Source organism: Mirounga angustirostris, unplaced genomic scaffold, assembly GCF_029215605.1.
Source record: "Mirounga angustirostris isolate CCGP_5_RB_7025 unplaced genomic scaffold, mMirAng1.0.hap1 SCAF_8, whole genome shotgun sequence".
Classification (NCBI taxonomy): domain Eukaryota; kingdom Metazoa; phylum Chordata; class Mammalia; order Carnivora; family Phocidae; genus Mirounga; species Mirounga angustirostris.
The window spans coordinates 14,456,043-14,476,892 of record NW_026991716.1 but is presented as its reverse complement, the minus strand read 5'-3'; the positions used below and the strand labels follow the sequence as shown (position 1 = coordinate 14,476,892).

The 20,850-nt window shown below is 53.2% G+C and overlaps 1 protein-coding gene across 9 annotated transcripts in view; it reads left to right on the top strand.

The window, feature by feature from the left end:
• The window catches only part of PHACTR1 (phosphatase and actin regulator 1), a 316,524-nt gene extending 299,498 nt beyond the window's left edge, over positions 1–17,026 (top strand). For all 9 annotated transcript variants that reach the window (XM_064597166.1, XM_064597170.1, XM_064597167.1 and 6 more), the window contains 5 exons: positions 2,380–2,435; positions 6,910–6,971; positions 11,067–11,207; positions 13,279–13,355; positions 14,101–17,026. In XM_064597166.1, coding sequence (XP_064453236.1) covers positions 2,380–2,435; positions 6,910–6,971; positions 11,067–11,207; positions 13,279–13,355; positions 14,101–14,116 — 352 coding nt within the window. In that variant the 3' untranslated portion in view covers positions 14,117–17,026. The remainder of the gene's footprint in view (positions 1–2,379; positions 2,436–6,909; positions 6,972–11,066; positions 11,208–13,278; positions 13,356–14,100) is intronic.
• Positions 17,027–20,850: the final 3,824 nt, after the last annotated feature.

The following is a 20,850-nucleotide window of genomic DNA, read 5'->3' as shown; positions in this document are numbered from 1 at the left end:
CAGTAATTTGTAAAATGAACAAACGCATTTATTTAAATATTTTAGTATGTATTTTATTTACTTATTTTCCTATCCCCACCCCCACCCCCACCCCTGCTCACGCTCCATAAATGAATTCACATTTGGATGTGGCCGAGTACATAGCCGCTGTTTCTAAGAACCATGCCTGCACGAGACAGGGATGACGTCAGCCTTAGCCATTAAATTACTAGTTATTATTTGCAGTGGAGTCCAATACCTTGTCCACGGAAAGTAGGTTCAGAGCGGAGCCAGAACTAGAACCCAGATTCCCTAACTCCTGAGCTGTTTGTGCTTTGTCATCATGATGCCAGAGTATGATTTTCCTACCCTATCTCATTTTCAAAACCAAAACACCTCACTACTGTACGTGTCCTTGGGGAGGGCTTAGCTCCGTTTGATCGCTGTGGTTGGCCTCGATGTTCTCAGACCCTTTTAGGAGAAATGAAACATAAACAGGGGGCCTCACTCGAAAGCATGTGTCTTTAAATCTAAGGTTGCCCAGCAGACAGAATTTGCTGTGCATGTAGTTCAGTCTCTCATCCTTTTGTCCCCGCCAAATGTGACCCATGAGAAAAAACAACGAAAAAGCCAGCACAGAACCAGGCAACGGGTCTGGCGACAGAATCAGTGGGCTTCTCAGCACAAGCCAGTGGGGGAACGTTCTGCAGACGCTTCTGGGCATAAGACTTCTGGGATGCAAGCTCCACCTTGAATCAGGAGCTTATTCAAAACCTACTGACCTACAGCCCTAGCGGCATCCAGAGCCTGGGTTCCACCAAGGGGTCCCTTGAAGCTGACTGCCCATCCCTACAAACGAAGCGAGGATTCTGGGGGAAGATAAATGGAAAAGTGGGGCAGAGCCTCCACGCAGCTCATTCTGAGCAGAGTCCGCATTCCAGACCAATGACACAGTTTCCTCCCGAGGTCTGAGAGTGCTATTTTAGGAAAGACTTCGAGACTCTGGAGTCCCAATTTAGAGTCTCCAATATTGCAAATTTCCAAATATACAGCGGGCCCTGGTCGATGGGAAGAAATAGTGTCTTCATGGGACATTTGGAAGAACAAATGACTAACGAACACGACAGTGGGCTTATAAACTGAACAACACTTCGGAATACAATTTCCAGCCGTTTCCAAGGTGCTGTAGATTTTACCGACTGGTATCTGAACGGAAATCCTTCCGTGCCCTCCCTAGAGCATCAATGGTGATGCCATTGGGGGTCTCTCAGAATCCAGGGCAATGAGGAGAATTGCAGGTGACAAGAAGCGTTCAATGTCAACTCTTTGCACTCAGTAACTCCATGCACTTTCTGTTTTCACTCCGGGTCTCTCCTGAGATCCCACGGTGTAAACGCCTTGCCACCTGGAGACACAGGTGCCGATACCCGGGGAGGAAGCACAACCTGTACTCCTGGGGGAGCGCCCCTTAGGTCCCAGTGCAGGCCGCCGAGCAGCCCGCGACTCCTTCCGCAACTTTCTCCTCTCGCACATGCCTCTTCCCATGGTGTGGAGCAGGATGCTCAACTTTGCAGGGTCGTTAAATAATTGCCAGGAGCTTCAAAATACAAAAACGTCTCTGTGAATACGGGGCCCCACTGTTTGTGTTGCTCATCCCTGGTGCTTTATCCGCCCACACCAGCTTGCACTTGTCCTCCGCAGGGCCCTTCCCAGTCTCCGGTGACTTCTGCTGGGACGCGGGGCCACCATCATCCGTCCCCGCCCCCCCCCCACACTGTTGCATCACAACCAGTTGACGCCCCTGCTGCCATGTCGCACTGGGTAGGGCCCCATGACGTGCCAGGGTAGGAGAGACATTGCAGTTCCTGCTCCTTTGTCCTCCCCGTCTAAGGCGGCTCTGGTGGGGGTGGGTGGGGACAAGAAGAAGAGCATCTATTGTTCTTCGCAGACAGGACACGCTGTCTTGTGTCTCCCCGGGGCCATGAGCCTCTTTCTGTCCTAACTGGATCTGCACAAACATGGCAAGAAGCGAGCTCTCACCCTGGGGGGCGGGTAGAGGCCACTGTCCCGAAGCGAGGAGGCCGCATGAAAGAATGGGGCCTCTGTGACGAGAAGCGTCCACTGGCCCAGAGGCCCCGGCGGAGCAGGGCTGGGGAGGGGCGGAGGACGGGAGGAAGGAGGAGGGTCAGCTTGGCGTGACATGACGCAGGGTGCCTTTCCTGGGGTTGAAATTGAGGAACTGAGGAGGCGGTGGTGGTCAGAGCCCGTCTCGCACGGCACAGGATGGGGCAGGAGCTGCAGCCTCTCGCTCCGCCTCATGCACCTGCAAGGGCCGGGGAGATTAATGACCCAAGGAGGCTATGACGCGGTCCAAAAACGTTTCCTGGATCTTTTCCGCAGGCGGCTGAGCCAGAGGCCGACGGCGGAGGAGCTGGAGCAGAGGAATATTCTAAAACGTAAGTGACTCCGCCCGCGGCCGTGTGCCGGCTTTGGCTCTTGTTCAGTGTGTGGGCCACAAGCCTGTGTGGAAATGACGGGTGGTCGACGCTCCATCCTGGCGTGTTAGAACATCCCAGGCAGCCTCCCCGGCAGAGGAGGCAAACCCGAGTCCGCTCGGCTCGTTGGACGCTCGCAGACGGCGAGAACCACCTTCCCCTTGGTGGGCGGTGAAGCCAGAGAAGGTGTACAGCTGGGGCCAGGGACTCACTCAAATGATTCCAAGCAGCACTCGGGTCACTGTCAAACCGAAACTGACTTAGAAACCACAGATTCTGTCTCGATGGCCGAAAGGCGGACGGCCGTTTGCAGACTGGGGCTGGAAACCGTGACTTTTCACGGCAGCTGCATGCTGTTGATAAAGCCCCCGCCCTGCCTTCGAAAATTAGATGTAAAGTCTAGGAGAGCACTTCCAAGTGAGGATGCTTCACGTCCACCTCTCGGGACTCCTGCCACCAGCCCAAGGCAGGCTGGCCGAAGACGCTCTCTCTGCCAAGAGAGACTCACCGGGCCCCTTGTGTGTTTGGTTCAGGACGCAGAGATACTTGAATAGAGAGAGGGAATCCCCTTGGATTCCCTACTACAAGAAACAAGCATCTCAGGGACACCAGGATTCCTCCGCGTGGTGGGAGATATTAAATAATTTAGAAAACGAAACCTCCCTGCCCACGTCTGCCCCATCATCATTACGACTCTCACCAACACTCTCCCCGAGATGGTCAACAAATAGTATTTTTAGTTTAATTCATGACCCTTCCTCCCCCCCCACATCCGCTTCTAAGTTCTCCCTAGGAAAGAGAGACACATGCCATGCGGAGTTTCCTAGGAATGCCAGGCCATGTGCATGCGTGCGTGTGTGCACGCACAAACACACGCACGCATGCACACACAAACACACAAACACACACGCACACGCGATCACATGAAGCCTCAGTCTGAGTGGCTGGATATTTCCACTTAGACCAAACTAAAAGGTTCTTGATCTTCCTTTTCTTCTTCTCCCCACTGTGGTCTTGGTCGGTTTTGAATGGCTTGCTGAGCGTGGGCCGTTGAATTTCCCCTGGGGAGGGCTGTGGGGAGGGGGGTGGCCCGCAACCCCGGGCCTCCGTCCACCTCCTGCCTCTCTGCTCCGGGCCGGCTGCCTCCCCTCCCCAGCTCTCAGCGGGCATGATTTTCAAGACTGGCCTTCCTGTGTTGGCTGCACCTCACGTAATTCCTAGGTCTCTAGGAATGTGTGTATATTTTTTTTTTCCAACCACGAGGTGCCCTTAGCAGTTTCAAAGCTTCATATGCTATAAAAGGAATGAGAACTTTTTCAGGTGATTTCCACGGTCGGGGAAGCATTTGGCCTCCTTTTCTGCCCCAATCTGATACCTGATCCATTATAACCTTTCCGTTGTTGGAAAGAAAAACAGGTGTCCGTTTATTCTGGAAGTGGGAAATTGGGCAAACATGCTTCCTTCCCCCTCTGCCTCTTCACCCACACACTCCCCCAACACGGATCTGTTGTTTTCTGGAGGAATCTCGCTACAGTGTTTGGTGGCCCCCAACCTGCTCCCAAAGGGGCTGCCACTCTCTGTGGGACTGTTCAAGTTGCAGAAAATAGTGTTTCTCTCAGCAAGGGCTCGGGTTTGGGAACGAGGAGGTCCAGCTCCCGCCTGCTGCGTGCCCAGCTCCCTGGGAGACCACGGGCGGGGCCCTCACGGTGGGTTTTTCTTGCCATCTGGAAAGAGACCCAGATCTCAGAGGCGGTTTCATGAAGCCTCTGGAAAAGACACACTAGGCGGTCTAGGAAGCCTGAGGGGCTTAGGTTCAGGCGACCCAAGCGGTGACATTAAAACATTGTTCCCAGGGTCCCCTTTGGTTCTAGTCCCTCTTCCTTCTTATCCCGTTCAAATGGCCAAATGAAAGAACTGCCTGACCAAGTTCAAACAGGCTGATCGTTTCAGTTTTGAAACTTTTCAGAAATGAACGTCTATTTTCCTATTTCCGTGAACTCTTCTTTTTTTCCCTGCGTTCTGGAACTTAGTTTTCCTAAGAATTTTTTTTTTTTTCCCCATCTCCCTTCTGTGGAACAAGAAACTTTTCATGATATGAGAAAACACCCTCACGCAAATTATGCCGAGCCTGGCCCTCTGGGCCTTCGGTCCCTGGGGGAACCATCTGTGTGAGGGTGCCCGGCTCCACGGGGTGGGGGGGGGCTGGGGGCGCCTGGAGGGTCTGCGGAGCCTTCCAGCCCCACCCTGCCGGCCCCCGGGGCCAGCGCTGGCTTTGTCCAGCAGCCAATGAGACACTGGGCACATTTGAGCACATAATGAGCACACTCTGACCGTGGCAGCACGTGATGACATCACGGCCCTCTCCTGGCCTCTCTTCCCAGTTGCCGAATGGGGTTGTCTTGGTACCCTCAGCCCGAGAATTCATGGCCCTGGGTTTGTAAATGGCTTTGAACTAAAGGTATAGATTCCAGAGGCGGTCGCGTGTGGCCCCCGTCCCTCAGGGGGACCCTCGAAACACACACGGGAGAGGACAGCTCCGTGCGGGGTCATGGCTCGGAGGGGGCTTGTGGGATGAGGCTCCGACCAGGAAAGAGGAGGAGGGGCCGCGGGGAGGGGGGGCCACTTATCCTAGCAAGCAAAAAAGCTGGGCTGGCTGGCTGCCGAATTAGCCGCGTAGCGTTGTGGCGTTTGACGAGCCACTTCACTCCCTCGGCTTTTCCACCCTCATTTACATTTAGATGTGGCGGTCCCTTGGGCCCCCCGTGGCCCTACTATCCTGTGAGCCTTTACGTTTAACCAAGAGTCCTGGATCCGCCCCCTGGGTCATCACTCTCCAGACTGTCATCCCCCTGGCCCCCCTGCAGACAGCACCTGTTTGCGGTCTCCCTTCTTCTTGCTTTCTGCCTCCCAATTTATCTCGGATCGATTGGTTCATACTAAGATGTTAATGGCTGGCTAGTTTGGGGAGTTTTTATCCAAGAGAAACTTGCATTTTTAAAGGGAACTCTGGGAGGGAGATAAGATCTTTACGTCCAGAGGAAGGAGCTCTCTCTCTTATTTGGGGGTGGGGGCCCTGGGGGGCATGCTGCACTGGGGTCCTCTGGTGACTCTGAACAAGGTCCTGAACGCCCCCCCCCCCCAGCAGTCACAGCGGTCAAACTGTGCCCCTGGGGATGTGGCTCGGCTCTAACCTGCCACTGTCCCTCCCAGTGGGAAGTGTGGCCCCCTTCAGCGTGCGTGGCCTCGGGCTGTGGTGGCTGCTGCCGGCTGGCAAGGAGGAGCTGGGTGGGACCCGCTTCTGTGCACAGGGGCTTCCCTCTTTTAAAGACCCGCCCTATCCTGAGCCGACTGAATTGCAAGGGTGCGCTGCTTTGATGAGTTATGAAACAAAATTCAACAACAGGGATTTCAAAATGACAGAACAAGTGCCCAGGAGACCACCCTGAAGGAGATTGCTTTCACTAATGCCCTTCTCAAGTCGGGGGGCGAGAAGCAGAGGCCCCCTCTGACACAGTTTGATAGACAATCTTAGGCTTAGACCCGTGCCTCCGTCCTGAGCCCAGGAGGAAAGTGGCGTGCCCACGGTCACCCACTTTGCTTACAAGGAGAAATAAGCCCGCGCTCTCTGCCCTCCATATCTCTGCTCCATTCCCCAGACCCTCTTACCTGCGGCTCTTTAAACATCTGATGAGTAAGTCAGCCCACACACTAAGCTGAGAACGTTTAGACTCCGAAGTCTTCTCTCCTGAGACACTCCTTAAAAAGTCTAAATGCAGGCAATTGTGTCCCACACTCTGGCCTCCCACCTGCTCTGTGGACTTCTTGGAAGATTCAAAGAATTAATGGAATCAGGGCTTGCGAAAGGTGAGCGTTTTGGAATTCCTCCGTGCAGCGGGGCTGCGTTTGGCGTTAGCCGTGCCCTTATTTCGTTTCCGCAGCACGTGGCCGGCACCCCCGCGGGCCAGCCTCCTTTCCTGTCCCCACAGAGCACCAGGCACGAGGCCACATCACAGTGAGCCCCCGTCAGTCGCTGGGAGGCCCGAGGCAGAGCTGAGCGGGCACAGGTCTTGTCCCAAGCAGGGAGCCTCACCTCTCCCCCGATGCCCGCCTCCGGGCCAGCAGCAGCCCCACGCGTGTAGGACCTCCCTCCTTGCCGCGAAGCCACACTTCTCAGCCCAGCATTTCTGCCTGGAGACCTGAAACCCCCATGTGGCATAAAGAAAGCGAAGGGAGAAGGCCAGCCAGCTCACCACCCGTTTGAAACCGTTCGGGCAGTTGGGAGAGCATCCCACCCACAGGCAGGCCGGAGGGTGGCCAGGGCAGAAGACAGGAGCTCGCCCCCCCCCTTTCTCAAGTGGTGAGGGGCTCGGCCTAGAGCCTGCAGACGTTCAGAGGATACACCCAGAATCAAAAGCATCTTCACTGTTTCCTGCAGCTCGGAATGAACAGGAGGAACAAGAGGAGAAGAGAGAGATCAAGAGGAGGTTAACTCGAAAGGTGAGTGGCTTCTCCAGGTGGGAGCTGGGACAGGAGGTGGGGGGGAGGCGCCGGGCAGCTCTCTCAGTGGTCCTGCTCCTCAGGCGTGAGAGCGAGCGGCTCTGGGCTCAGCAGGACTTCTCCTGGGGACGGTGGCTGGCTCAGTATCATGACCCGCAGGCCTTCTGGCTGGTGACATTCTGTCGCCTGATTTTGTGACACACACCCATTCCCCAAGGAACTTGATGGCAGGTGCATTATATTTTCAATCACAGTGAACATTTTGTTTTTTTAAAAAATTCACCAGATTCACTAAAAATTCACCTCACCAAGCTTTGGAAATTCATTGCCAAAATCAATAGTTCAAATGTAACACCGTTCTGGGCTGTGACCCTGAGAGTTCCCCTTGCGTCCTCTGATATTATTCCCTACCTATTAACTGAGAACGAACGGACTGTATTATGCCAAATCCAATTTGAATTACTGATTAGGAAAATGCCAAAAGTACTGATAAATTTACTGAAGGTGTTTGAAAAGCACTTAAAGTCATACAGCTGGAATTTTTATGTATTTTAACCCCAAAAATCGACGGCTTGGCAGCACAAAGTAGACCCAAATGGACCTAATTCTATATGAGTGGCCTAATAACAGACTCTTATTTGAGGCTATTCTTGGATGACGATGACAAGTTTAATTAATTGATAGTACACAAGAAATACTATATTCTGTCTGACTAAAGTGTTTTTAATCAGCTTCCTACAGGGACCATCTTGAGGGAAAGATACTCAAATCTTAGAGACGGTGAAGAGACCCATTAAAATTAATTTTTAAAGGTTTATTAATGGATTTTTTTCTCCCTAGAAATATTATATAAAGGAAGAAATTCAGAGATCCTAAAACCCCATACCAATTATTAGGGTGATGATTTGTGTCTCTTGGACCTTCTCTCCTCGGAGCATCCCAGGCATCTGGTGACAAGCCAAATGTCACCCCAACTATAAGGAGGAGGATAAGCAGGTGCCTGCAGGGCCAGATGACGGGCTGGCGTCCCCCTGGTGGGGACCTCCCAAACGACAGCTAAGTGACCTCACTTCATCCGGGTGCCCCCACCCAAGTCACGGTTTGATCCTCCAAGTCCCTCTGAGCACCCGGTCTTTGGGCACAGGGCATCCCCCTCTTCCCGAGCCTGAGTAGTGAAGGGGCCTGAGGAAGATGCACTAGCTTGTTTTAAGTGTGTCCTTGAAATGAGGAGGCTGGTGATAACCCGTCCTTCCTGATACAGAAAGGTCTAGACATTCAGGAAAAAAACCTAAATCAAATTTTCATCACGTTCATTGGGGTTGATTGCTGGGCCCAGAAATTCTCCCAAACTTGAGGGGTTTCTTGCTAAAAACTCGTAATAGGAAAATACTGAAGCATACGTTTCCTTCTTACAGAAACCCAGCTAACGGCATCAGTTGGCAGCAGGGCAAAGGAAAGGAGTTCCCTGCCCACCCACATCCCCGAGGGTGGCGTCCGCTGGGGATGGGGACCCCCAGGTAGCCCCTCATTTTGGCAGGGGCTCCAGGACAGGAGTACTGGCTCCTCTTCCCTCCCGGCAGGAAAGCTGCCTGAGAATTTCACCTGCCCTCCCCGGGACAGGCTTGGGGAATGGAGAAAAAGGGGTTTAAGGGAAGGAAGAACTGTTTTTAAGAGAAAAGCTGAAAGGAGCTTTCACCTCTGTTTTTGCCGACGGAGATGGGAGCCTGCCAGCAAGTGGGGATTCTGTGGGGCCTGCAGGCCCTGGGCAGGTTCATTCCCCCTGGAGCCTTGAGCACAGCAGGACCAGATGCCAGTGGTGGTTTTCAGTTACCCGCAGCCCGAGGATTTCCTCAGTATGGTTCCATTTAACGTTAAGGTACCAGTGAGAAAAATGAACCCCAGGAGCTGATGCTCACAGCAACAGACCAGTCTTTTTCTTCAGCCAAATTGAGACTAACCCCAAAATGACATGCTCCCCCTTTCAAAAAAAAAACAAAAAATGCTAGCTAGCTCCATGGATGGATGGCAAGAAGGAAGGAGGGAGGGAAAGACGGAGGGGAGGCAGGGACATGCACTTGGGTCAAGTTGTATTAATAGTGGGATTTGGGTCTCAAGGAATTTACTCTTCAGTATCTGGTAGCAAGTGGTATTTCTGCCAGAGATTAAAACGTAAGGCCACTAACCCCTTCTGCCAGCCCACCATCCCCAGAAACCGGACTTTGGCCACAAAGATGATTTCCTCACCCTCTGAGGAGGGACCCCAGGTTCATGTGCCCCAAGAGCTCCATCACCCACCAGCCAGAGGCCCCTCTGGGCACCAAGGAGCCAGGGGCACGAGCCCGTGCCCACAGGGGAGCTTCCCGAAGTTGGTGCCCTCCTCACTCCCTCCCTCGGAGCGCTTGGGTGCAGCGCCCTATTGATTTGGAGAGATGCTGTCTAGAGTCTCCATGGGATTCAGGCATGAAAAATAGTCCCTGACCTTTAGATCTAACATTTCGTTTCCTGTTCCCTCCGGACTCTCTGCCGTCAAGTCTTTTAGTAAAATATCCAGATCATGATTTCTAGAAATAATCACTAGAAATTCCCCGCTTAGCCTTGTTCTGGTCGTGGTGCACTTAGAAATTAAGTTTGTCCAGCACCCCGCAGTAAATCTTGCCAGTCCTAAGAAATACAAGGGATTTCGAGTGGGAGTCCTTATGTGGTGGGGAGAATGTGGAAACAGTGTTTGTATTGCTTTCATGACAGCGCAAAAGCTCCCTGAAGTCGCATTTTAGAGAACAGGTTTTCGAGGCAGGACAGGCTGCCACTCTCATGCACAGCAGCCCATAAAGCCTGGGGGACCTGTGCTTTCTGGCGACAGGCCCGCACTGCTTCTGGAAGGCCCGGTCCCGGGGAAGCCAGGGTGGCCTCAGCACAGACTGGAAGCACTTTGACGGGGAGCTACCCGTTGTCCAGGCGAGTAGGCTCTGCTCTTACCTGGAGCCTCGCAGTCCCGGCTCCATTCTGCCCATTACCACCGGGCAGTCCTCTGACCGGCCATGTCTGCCGTGGGCCAGCTAGCAGCAAGCCGGGGCCCTCCGAGCAGCCAGGAAACAGAGTCAGAACAGCCGGGTGCTTCGGATTCGTGTGTGTGTGTGTGTGTGTGTGTGTTGGGGGGGGTGGTTTATAGGCCTTTGCCGTAAGATTGTATCTGACTGCATTTTCTATTAATAGAAGTAAATAAGGTCCCAGGCTTAGAGGAAAAATTGCTTTTAAATAACATCAGTTAAACCTCAATGGACAGCCTCCTGATGAAAGAGTGACGGTGTTGCTCCAGAAGAAGTCAACTTCGTGGCAGGAAATGCTAATAAAAACGACAGCCTTGTGCTGTTCAAGTACAAAGGAAGGGTGCTGGTGACTAGAACTAGGATGGGGAGGCGGTGAAGTCACTATGAACTCACCCCTCCCCGCAGACCCATCCCCCACCCCCCGCCCCGCTTCCCTGGCACAAACTCAGCCTCGCTCTGCAAGTGTGGACTGGCTTTTCCTTTGAACTTCTTGAGGAGCAGCGTCCCCTCGGACCTCCTAGATCATTGCTGTACCCCTGAATTTGCATGTTTGCATATACACCTTTGTGTCTAAAACACCCCCCCCGACACACACACACACACACACACACGTGTAAGATGATTTACAAGCCCATCCTGCAGAGTGCACTCATTCTGACACATGGTTGTGGACTTACAAAACCGAGATGAGACACCGGCACGGTGTACGGGGCCGGTCACCCGCTGGGACGAGGGGCACAGGTGTGGGAAGACCCGCACCCGCGGAGTACGAGCTGCTTGTGAGGAGGCGCTGCCGTGTCGGTAAGGAAGAGACAGCCCGGCTGTCTGTCCGGATAAGCCGGTAGCGAGTTCCGGGGATGACAAAGCTCTGCGTCTCTCGGCAGAAGGCGCAGCCCAGGCGTCTGAAGCCCTGGCTCCCCAGCCGGGCCGCGGCCTGCACTCGCTGTGGGATGTGTTGGCGGCCTCTCATCTTGCCCTGTACGTGCGCAAACCGACCAGGCCGCCTGAACTTCTCTGGCTGATGGTCCGTCTCTCTCCTTCTCTGCAGCTCAGCCAAAGACCCACGGTGGAAGAACTTAGAGAAAGAAAGATCCTCATCCGTTTCAGCGACTACGTGGAGGTGGCTGACGCTCAGGACTACGACCGCAGGGCCGACAAGCCGTGGACCCGCCTCACCGCCGCCGACAAAGTAAGCGGGGGGGGGGGGGGGGGGGGGGGGGGGGGCTCATACCTCAGTTTGGAGCCAGTAGCCAGAGCAGCATCAAAGCTGTGGTCGCAGTGTCCCTAAGGGGGTGCTGGGTGGCCGGGGCCTGCCTGCCCAGGGCGCTGCTTGCCCCACTCCCTCCCCCGGGGCTCACTGAACTGGCTCTGCGCTGCCGTAGAGAGGGCACAAGACAGTCACGTAATATCATGCAACGTGCGGCAGGAGGAAAGGCGGCGAGGGAGGCTGGGCCCAGAGGAACACAAGAGCGCCCGGGTGGGCACAGAACGGTTCACGAGTGCTAGGCTCCGCGCTCCGCGCAGACTTCCAGGGAAGAGGACGCTGTCCTCAGCACCCAGGAGGAGTCACCCAACCCAAAAGAGACTGCGGGTATCATAACCTAATAGGAAAAACGGGACAGAGATCACAGAGACTGCAAAACCTGCCTCCCTTCACTAACCCCTCATCCATTTGGAAAACGAAGAATAATCGGAAGTTGAGTTCATTTTATAGGAAATGAGGCAAAAGATGGGAGGCAAAGATGCACCATTCTGGGGCATCTGGGTGGCTCGGTTGGTTGGGCATCTGATTCTTGATCTCAGCTCAAGTCTTGATCTCAGGGTCATGGGTTCAGGCCCCGCATGGGCTCCCCGCTGGGAGAGAGACCTCATTCTTACGTGTCCACCGGACCATGTATCAAAATAACCTCTGCTTCGTAATCCTTTGTGACTCTAGTCCAGTCATCATGAGGGAATGGGAGAGCTTTAAAAAAAAAAGTCTAATGACTACACCCAGTGTGCAAGTGACATTGGGGAGACACTGGGGGCCTTCTCTTGAAGAGGCCTGCCTTCGCCCCACGAGTTCCCAGGGCCAGTGGCTTTCTTAGAAGAACCACTTTTATAAGTGGCAAGGTCCTCTGCAGCGACACTCTGGCCCGACCAATCGCAGGGAGCATGAACACAGGGAAGCTGCTACACGTGGGGGGAAGGATGGGGTCGGAGGCCGACCGATGTTCCCGAAGTGCTTGCCACAGTGTGGGTCCACCACACAGGCCCTGATGAGTGGAAGCCTCTGCCCTCCTTTTAAACATAGCACTCCTCTCTTCCCTGTGCAGGCGTCTGTGGGGAGTGATCTTGGGAATGGTCCCAGCAGCCGCTAGGCGCGCGCGGACACACACATGCACACGCGCACACACCCGGCAGTTAGGTCGCATAAACGGGGCCTTGGCCCTCTTGTTCCCGGGCAGGCTGCAGTGCGCTGAGCTGAAGCCGAGGGAAGGTACAGTGTGTCCGCACACGCACGTGCTCAAGTTGTGCATAGCAGCAGGGAGGGAACTCTAGTTCCGCACAGGCTGCCCCGCAGGAGGAACAGGAAGTGGTAACTGAGGCTGGTAAACAGGCACACTGGGCGCCTGCCTTCTCTGGGGGGGGTGGGGGGGGGGGCGCTGGTCCCACCTAAAGAATTTCAGCCCCCGGGGAAGAAGCGAGGCTGCCCCCAAGCCAGACCTCTGTCCCACTGGCCCCTCTGCAGTCCTGCAGCGTGCTGCCTGGCCCTCCCCTGGGCCGCAGCTCCCCTCTGTGGCCAGTGCTGGAAGGAGGAGGCCGTTCCCACTCAGCCCATGTCCTTGATGATGACCTAGATCACCTCAGAGTCAACAGAGCTGTAAATGAGTGAGGTCTTTATAAATCAAAGGGGGGCACTCACCCTTAATTCCCTTAATTTGGTTGAGGAGTTTGACCCACACCTTCTAGAAGGCTCCATCTTGAGGCATCACCATGCTTGTGGCGAGCTCAGGTCATTTACCTAAGGGAGATGAAGGCAGCGCTCCGTGAAGACAGGAAGACGAGGACACTTCGGACAGTTCACCAGCTCTAGCCATTTGCATTTACATTTAGCAGGATGAGGATTCGTAGTAGGTGCTGGGTGATTTTTCTTTTTCCCCTCCCAGTGAAAGAGTTCATTTTCCGTACTTTGGCATCTGGCTTCGTCAAAGCAAATGGAAATAAAAGGCGAACTCCTTTCCCTCTTCCGCATACTCACGGGCTTCTGTTCATTCCAGGCTGCCATTCGAAAGGAGCTCAATGAATTTAAAAGCACCGAAATGGAAGTTCATGAATTGAGTAGACATTTAACAAGGTTAGTGTATCGAGGGGTTCTTTTCCCTCCCCCACCCCTCACACTGTAATATTTGCTTCCAGGAACTCTCCCATCTGCCGCCGGGTCGCAGGTGGTGTGGCAGGTGTGGGGGGGGGGTGGAGAAGGTGAAGGGTCAGTGTGAAGTTCCCCTGCGGGGAAGGAGCATCACAGCCCAGGCTAAGTGGGACCTTCTGAAAGCCTAGTTTTTAAATTATCCAAACGAAAGTTCTGATTAGTGCCAGACCACCAATAACACCAGAGTGGGTTTTTATGGAAACTTAGGCTGAGAAGAAAAGAGCCTTGATGAGACTGAAGCACAGAGAGATTTAAGGGGCTGATAGAAGGTCATATGGCTAGCTAGCGACAGAGTCATCAACTCAATTCTTAGGACTCGTACTAAACGGTGACCATTTTAGAGAAACAGGACGTACCAGCTCTGTAGTGCTTGGACTCGGAGACACAGGCTGGGAGCTCTACCTGGCTGCAGAGTCCAGGCTGAGAGCCAGCAGGGCCATCCAGTGGGGCCCCCAGGAGCTCCAGAGTAAACCGCTCCAGAATCAAAGGTGAACCCCGTGGGGCTCAAGGACTGGAGGAGAGCTGTCGGCATGTGCCTTTGGGTGGGGGTTTAACCACATTCAGCCCGGCACTTGTCAGCAACGGGGCATGTGAGGACAGAAAGCTCGGACTGGGGAATCTGGCTCCTTTAATAGCCCCTCGGTCCTGATGTAATTATTTGTTTTCCTAGGTTTCACCGACCTTAACAGTCAAATTCCTCTTGAGTGCTATGCTGTCTTCAAAACATAAATTTATAAGAACCATAAGTGCTGGTATTTATTCACTTCCCCATTATGATGTAAATCTTCTGAACTGCCTTTTTTTAAAAAAGAAGAAGAAGAAAAATAAAAGGAAACGTGATCAGGATTCTCTTTGCGAAAATACGGGGGTCACCGCTCGGCGGTCAGAACCACTGGCACCACGCGGATACCGAGGACACCGGTGGGTCGGACGGAAGACTCCCTGGCGCTCGGAGCAGGCCCCGGCCTCTCCAGCCAGGCCCAGCAGGCCAACCTCCTTTAGGCTCATTTAGGCCCCAGCGAACCTCTTCCCCTAAAGTGTGTGTCACCTGGGTCCAAAGAAAGCCGAGGCTGTGGGTTTGGCCTGGAACGGACTGCAAAGCAAATGGTCGGGTGGGCCTTCTAGACTTGACCAGACACACTGGCTGTAGGTGTCCGGCCCAGAGGAGGATGCTGAGAGGGAGCCCTATCCGCGGTTGCCCCTGTCCTTTCTCCCCCTTCAGCCGTCATCCATGCAGTGAACAAAAGGGAAGATGCTTTTCTCGGGGAGTCTGTGGTTGACTGTTGGTCCCAAGGGTGTGTAGGCTCCAGGTGTGGAAGGCGGGCGCAGAGCCCCTAGCCTGTCCCTGCAGACTGAGCTGAGCTGCCTTCTAGGGAGCTCCGGTTTAGAAGGGGAAAGCAGTCATCTGCTCAGTTCAAGTGAACGGACCCAGCTGTGTCACAAAAGCCAAATGTCACGGGTGATCTTAGGCACACGGCCACCGCCGTGGTATTCCTATGGTATTCGTGCGTCTGAGTGTGAGGACCCTGGTGAGGACAGAAAGGCTGGGGTAAGAAACTGCTTGGCTGGTGTTCTTCGTTTTTCTCTGCGCACCCTGGGGCCGGTGACTGTGTGGCCTGGAAGTTAACAAACGGCCTCTGAGTATAGGACCCATGCATGCAAGCTAGAGCCCAGTCCCGAAAGACTGTCCAGCCACCGATGGACGGGCACTCCAGACCACTTGATGGCCTTCTAGTCTCCTGTCTTTGCACTGAAGAGTTTCTGTGGGGGAGCTCCAGGGTTTGGCACAGGCCAGAATCGTGCAGACACCAGCTACGCCTGCCCACGCCGTACCTTCCCGCTCCTGTTTGGAGAGACTCCTTCCTCTCCCTCATGGTGCTGGCAAGCCTGGCTGGGGAGGTCTCTCTCTCTGTCCCATTCCCTTGGGACCACAGGAAGGCAGTGCTCTTTTGACAGAGGGACACCAAGGATAGGACATGCAGTGAGAGGGAGGACAGCCCCCAAACCCTGACAACGATCTTAATGAGGCCCGTCGCAGCTGCTTCTGTTTTCGTTCCTAACAGACCTCGGAGGGCCCTCAGCCCCACAGCTCTGCCTGGCCTTCTGGAGCGGTCGCCCAGTTAGCGCCGTCTCTCCAGGCAGTGGCGCGCTCCCCTCCACACGTGCCCGAGAGTTCGATGCCATCTGGCATAGCACAGAGTGAGCCAGTGCCCAGCCCCAGCCGTGTGGGAAGCGTTACTCTGGGGACGCACACCCAGCGAGGAGCCATTTCATTTCCGGCCGGCACTGAGCCAGGAGCCGGGCCTGTTTTGGGGGGAGCTCAGGGCCGTCCTGGAGGTGGTGCCCACTCACCGTCGCCAAGCCGTCGTCCGCTCTCCTCATCCCCCCCGGAGTGAGCGCGCCACTGCCTGGCCCGAGGAGGGGCACCACCGCTAGATCCTTTTCTCTGAATGTTGAGTCTGGATAGTTAACTGCCGCGGGAGGGTACTGTTCAGGGAAAACGTGGTCGGGACTTCAGTGTGGCTGTAAACACAGTCTTCCCGAAAGGCTTACTGACGTTTGAATGTGCAAATGGTATGACGAAAGAGGTCGGGCTCTTTCGTTTGACTTCTCTGCGGCAGGCAGGTGTTCCAGGCAGGGTGCCTGCCCGGCCAGGGCTCGAGGCCGAGCTTCCTGTAATCCCAGCTGGCCTCGTGCGGCTCCCAGGGCCCTGGCGTGATGGGCAGGCCTTCCCCGGGCCCAGGAGCGAGGCCTAAGGGAGCTCCTTCCCGGGCCTGGACTCCTCCTTCGAAGGCCAGTGGCTTCTCTGCTGGCTTCGGTTCTTGGGCCTCCGAGGCCCCGGGAACGTGACGCCCAAATCGATTTCCCTGCAGACAGCCGGCAACCCAGGGATCTTGCCTGAAGTGCCCTGTTGTCGCAGTCCACTTTGAGCACGGAGGACAGGGAACACAATCTCCACTTCAATTCCTGCAGAGCACCCTTCTTGAGAAGTCAGTTGCAGGAATTAGGGGTGAACCTTCCATGCCCCTGAGATCTCACCCACCATCAAGGTGGGCTACTTCAAGCCCAGTGTAGGGGGCTCAGCAACCTCAGTGGACCACAGGATGGGGGTCTCTGCTGTCTCTTTCCTTCTGTGAAATCTTGAGGTCTTGATAAAAATCTATCCAAATTTCTTTCTTTTTTGCTGTATTCTTAGGACAACTGGAAGATGTTACAAAGAAAGGTGAGATGGGCTAGGTGGTTTAAAATGCATCCCTTTTCTGAAAAAGCTGCAGTTCTCAAAGGTCTTGTGCAGATACATTCCCAGTGGAGCCTTTTGTCATTTGGATTAGCGTGAGAGGAAAAACGTGAAATTTCTCAAATCGAACGGTTTCCCTCTCGAAATCAGACATTGCCCCACCCTGCCCCCCACCATCTCTGACGGAAGGGACTGCCATCGGCCTACTTGCTCTTTCAAAATTGCTGATCTATTCCTCTCCAAAGGCCCTCAAAGCCCTGTAAAACTTTTAAAACTTTAGCCTTTATGTCAAATTAGAGAAACCAAACAATGTGATGGTAGATGTGATAAAAACCTGAGTTTATTTTTCTCCCGCTTATGAACATGTATTTATATTTGCCGAATGAATATCGTGGTGTGAGCTTCGATGAATGGGATGTCAGGCTTTCCCTGTGCACAGCGGTGGGTGGAGGTCACCTTAAATGACTTTTTCTTCCCATCTGTCTGTTAATCCCCAAACCAGTTGCTTTTTCCAGTTGCTTCCCGGGTGTCTGTACATAGTTTGTCTTTGTATAGGAGCGCGCTCCTGTGTTCTAATTTAACAGATGATGGCTGTATGAGGAAGACAATGTAAATAGAATACAAATTAAACTGGATCTCTATGGCCTAGGTTTTGTACATACAGAAACTGCATGGTATTTAAATTATTGTTTGTCTCTGATGATGTATGCAGTTTCTTTAAAAACAAACCAAAAAAAAAAAGTCTAAAAAAAAAAAAAACATTTCCTTGACTCGTGTTTTATCAACCGCTGAAAACAGTTTGGCTGAGGACAGGGTTTGGGAGGAGGGCAGGTCAGTTCATCAGCAAACAGAGTTATGGAGACGGAAAACCACCTCATGTATCGGGTATTACTGGGGGCGGGGGGGTGGTGGCTGCACATAAATTAGCTTCCTAGGACTTTCAAAGATGTAGCCCAAATGTCCGTCCTTGAATAATCTGGGAATAAGGAATATAACATGTAAAATCCCTCAGAGTCATCTCTCTAGTATCAGATACCAGACAGCTCTATAGAGCAGCAATGGGGTGTCACTGCCCCAAAGCAAAAGCCCCAAACAACTTTGCTTTTGGGTACTTACCTCTGTCTCCAGGAGAAGTCTTGAGTATTTGCCCTGTAAAGCTAAGAGCTTTATCACTTAACTTTCTGGTCCTAACTAACTTGTCTTTTCAAAGGTTCTGGGGGAAGCAAGAGGGCCTTCAGTGCTTGCTGGCTGCATTTGAGGTGGGTGAAGTTACTGGACATCGTATGCTGGGCCCAGCAGTGGAAGCAGGTGGCTCTGAGGAAGAGGAGCCGACCACGGTCCTGCCCCCCTGCACCGTTCCTAGGAATCACGGTGGAGGTCTTAAAGCGCAGACGCCAACTCAGGAAGTCTGGGTGGGCCAGAGATTTCTGCATTTCTAGCTAGCTCTCCGGACGTGCTGATGGTGCTGGTCCAGGAATCCTGCTGCTGAGTAGCAAGGGCGTGGAAGAACGAAGGGAGCTGCTTGGCCTTCACCTGGGAGTCTCCAGCGGCCACATGCTCTGCTTATTTCTGTGCTGAGCCCCAACTGCGAACCCCCGCTGGATGTTAGCCTTCTGCAGCACGGCGTCGGGGTGCACACGCTCTCCCCTGTGCTGGCGGACGGGTTCCTGGAACAGGAGTGGTGACAGCAGAGAGGGCCAGCGGTGACAGAAAGGTTTTCAGGTTTCAGGCTGAGAGCTTTGCCCCCCATTCTGCCCTCTGCTCACCTCCAGAGCGCTCTGACTTCAATACGTCTCATCGGCAGAACAGGACTACAGTTAACCAAGGGAGTGAAAGACCTCTAAAGACAAGCTTTGGTAGCACCACCAGTGGGCTCTGCCCTGCAAGAGGGAAGGAAGCTGACCATCGTCCTGAGGGAGCCCTTTCTGAAGTAAACAAAGGTTATGGCTACACATTCCCAGTAGGTGGAGGCGGCCGGTGTGTCCATCCATTAGATCTGGTTTGTCATCCTAGGACAGACAAGTGGTGGCCGTGTCACAACACGTAACTGAGCAATTTGGCCGAGTCACTTGCTTCTCTGGGCCTCAACTTTCTCATCTGGCAAATGGGAACACAGATATCCTGTGCTATCCGTTAGGGCATCAGCTTTCTAGGACTTGGGCTTATCTGAATTTTAAGACACTAAGCCCTTAGGAAAGAGTAAGCTTTAGAGAAGTCCTGCCAGGGCAGTCTCTTGGAGAACAGTTTGGATTCCTCTCCTTCAGACCATCCGCAGGTCTGACATGCATGCCTGCCACCCCTCCTTGCCTTCGGTTGGCCTCTTGCAGGGCTCGTTGGCGGTGGGAGCTGCCTCCTCTCCCTGCCTTCGTGGGGGCTCATCCTGAAGCTGCTAAGCTATCTACCCTATGCTGTCCTGCCTCTCCTTCCTCTGGGCAAAGCACCCTGGGGGGGGGGGGGCGGGGAGGGAGCTTGTGGACCTTGAGCAGTGATGCTTAAGCACAGCCTGTTGTCTGTTCTCTACAACACCTCAACTCTGGGGGTGCATCAGTGATGTGCTTACACCTGATCATTAATCGAAAGGACAGGTTTGACACCAGAAACACTCCCTAGCTGGCTCTCTACAGGTCCTTAGCCCTCCCCTGGCCTCAGATGAACCACATATCTGTAGCTACAGCTCAGATCTATCCTGAGCTCCTGGCCTGGGTTTCCAAATGTCACAAAGCAGCAGTGCGGCATAGATGTTAGGAACATACGATGCTGCTGTAGCAGGACACCCTGGGACCTCCTGGCCCACCAGGTCACACCCTCTATGGAGCCCCCCAGTGGACCCCCCGGGCTGCACCTGCCTTGGCTAGGGCACCCCGCCTTGCAAAGCACTCTGAGACCCTTCAGACTACAGCCCACTGCAGCTCCAGCTGCTCGCCAGGGCACCCTTGACATGGAGCACCCCAGCACCCCCTGGTCTGTGCCCACCTTGGCTCCAGCTGTCCTGTCAGGGTGTCCCCTGCATGGAACACCATGGGACACCCCAGCTCATGCCCACTTCAGCTCAGGCCATTCCACCAGGGCAGCTCAAGCACTGTCCTGGGAACCCGCCCCCACCCCCGCCAGCCCATGCCAACCACAGCTCTAGCCTGCCCAAGTCAGCAGGCGCGCACACACACACACACAGTCTACACAGGGGATGACCATACACAAAACCATTCCTTCAAATTTAGGAGAAGTAGCTGCTCCCCCCCTAATTCATATAAACAAAGCCAAGCAAAATGAGAAGACAGCTGTTCCTCTAAGATCAGGAACAAGACAAGGATGCCCACTCTCACCACTTTTATTCAACACAGTACTAGAAGTCCTAGCCATAGCAGACAAGAAATGAAAGGTATCCAAATAAGCATAACAATAAAGTCATCAATCACAGGAGAGCAAGAGAAGCAGAGAAGAACTACAAAAACATCCAGAAAACAACAAAATAGCAATAAATACATACCTATAAATAATTACTTTAAATGTAAATGGTCTACATGCTCCAATGAAGACACAGAATGGCAGAATGGATGAAAACAACAAGACCAATCTATATGCTGCCTACACGAGACAACAGATCTAAAGACACACACAGACTGAAAGCAAAGGAACAGAAAAAGACATTCCACATAAATGGAAGCAGGGGAGGGGAGGGGAAGGCAGGTAGCAATACTTCTATAAGACAAAATAGACTTTAAAACAAAGACTGTAATGAGACAAAGAAGGGCATAATATAACGATAAAAGGATCAATCCAGAAAGAGGATATATAACAATTGTGAACATCTATGTACCCAACACTGGAGCACCTAAATACATAAAGCAAGTATTAACAAACAAAGAAATGGACAGTAATGCAATAATAGTAGAGGACTTTAACACCTCACTGACACTGATGGATAGATCATCCAGGTAGAAAATCAATAAGGGAAGAGTGTCTTTGAACAACACATGAGACCAGACTTAACAGATATATACAGAACATTCCATCCAAAACCAACAAAATACATATTTTTTTCAAATGTGCATGGAACATTCTCCAGGACGGATTACATGGTAGGTCACAAAACAAGTCCCAATAAATTTAAGAAGACTGAAATCATATCATGCATCTTTTCCAACCACAGCAGTATGCAACTAGAAATTGATTACCAAAAAA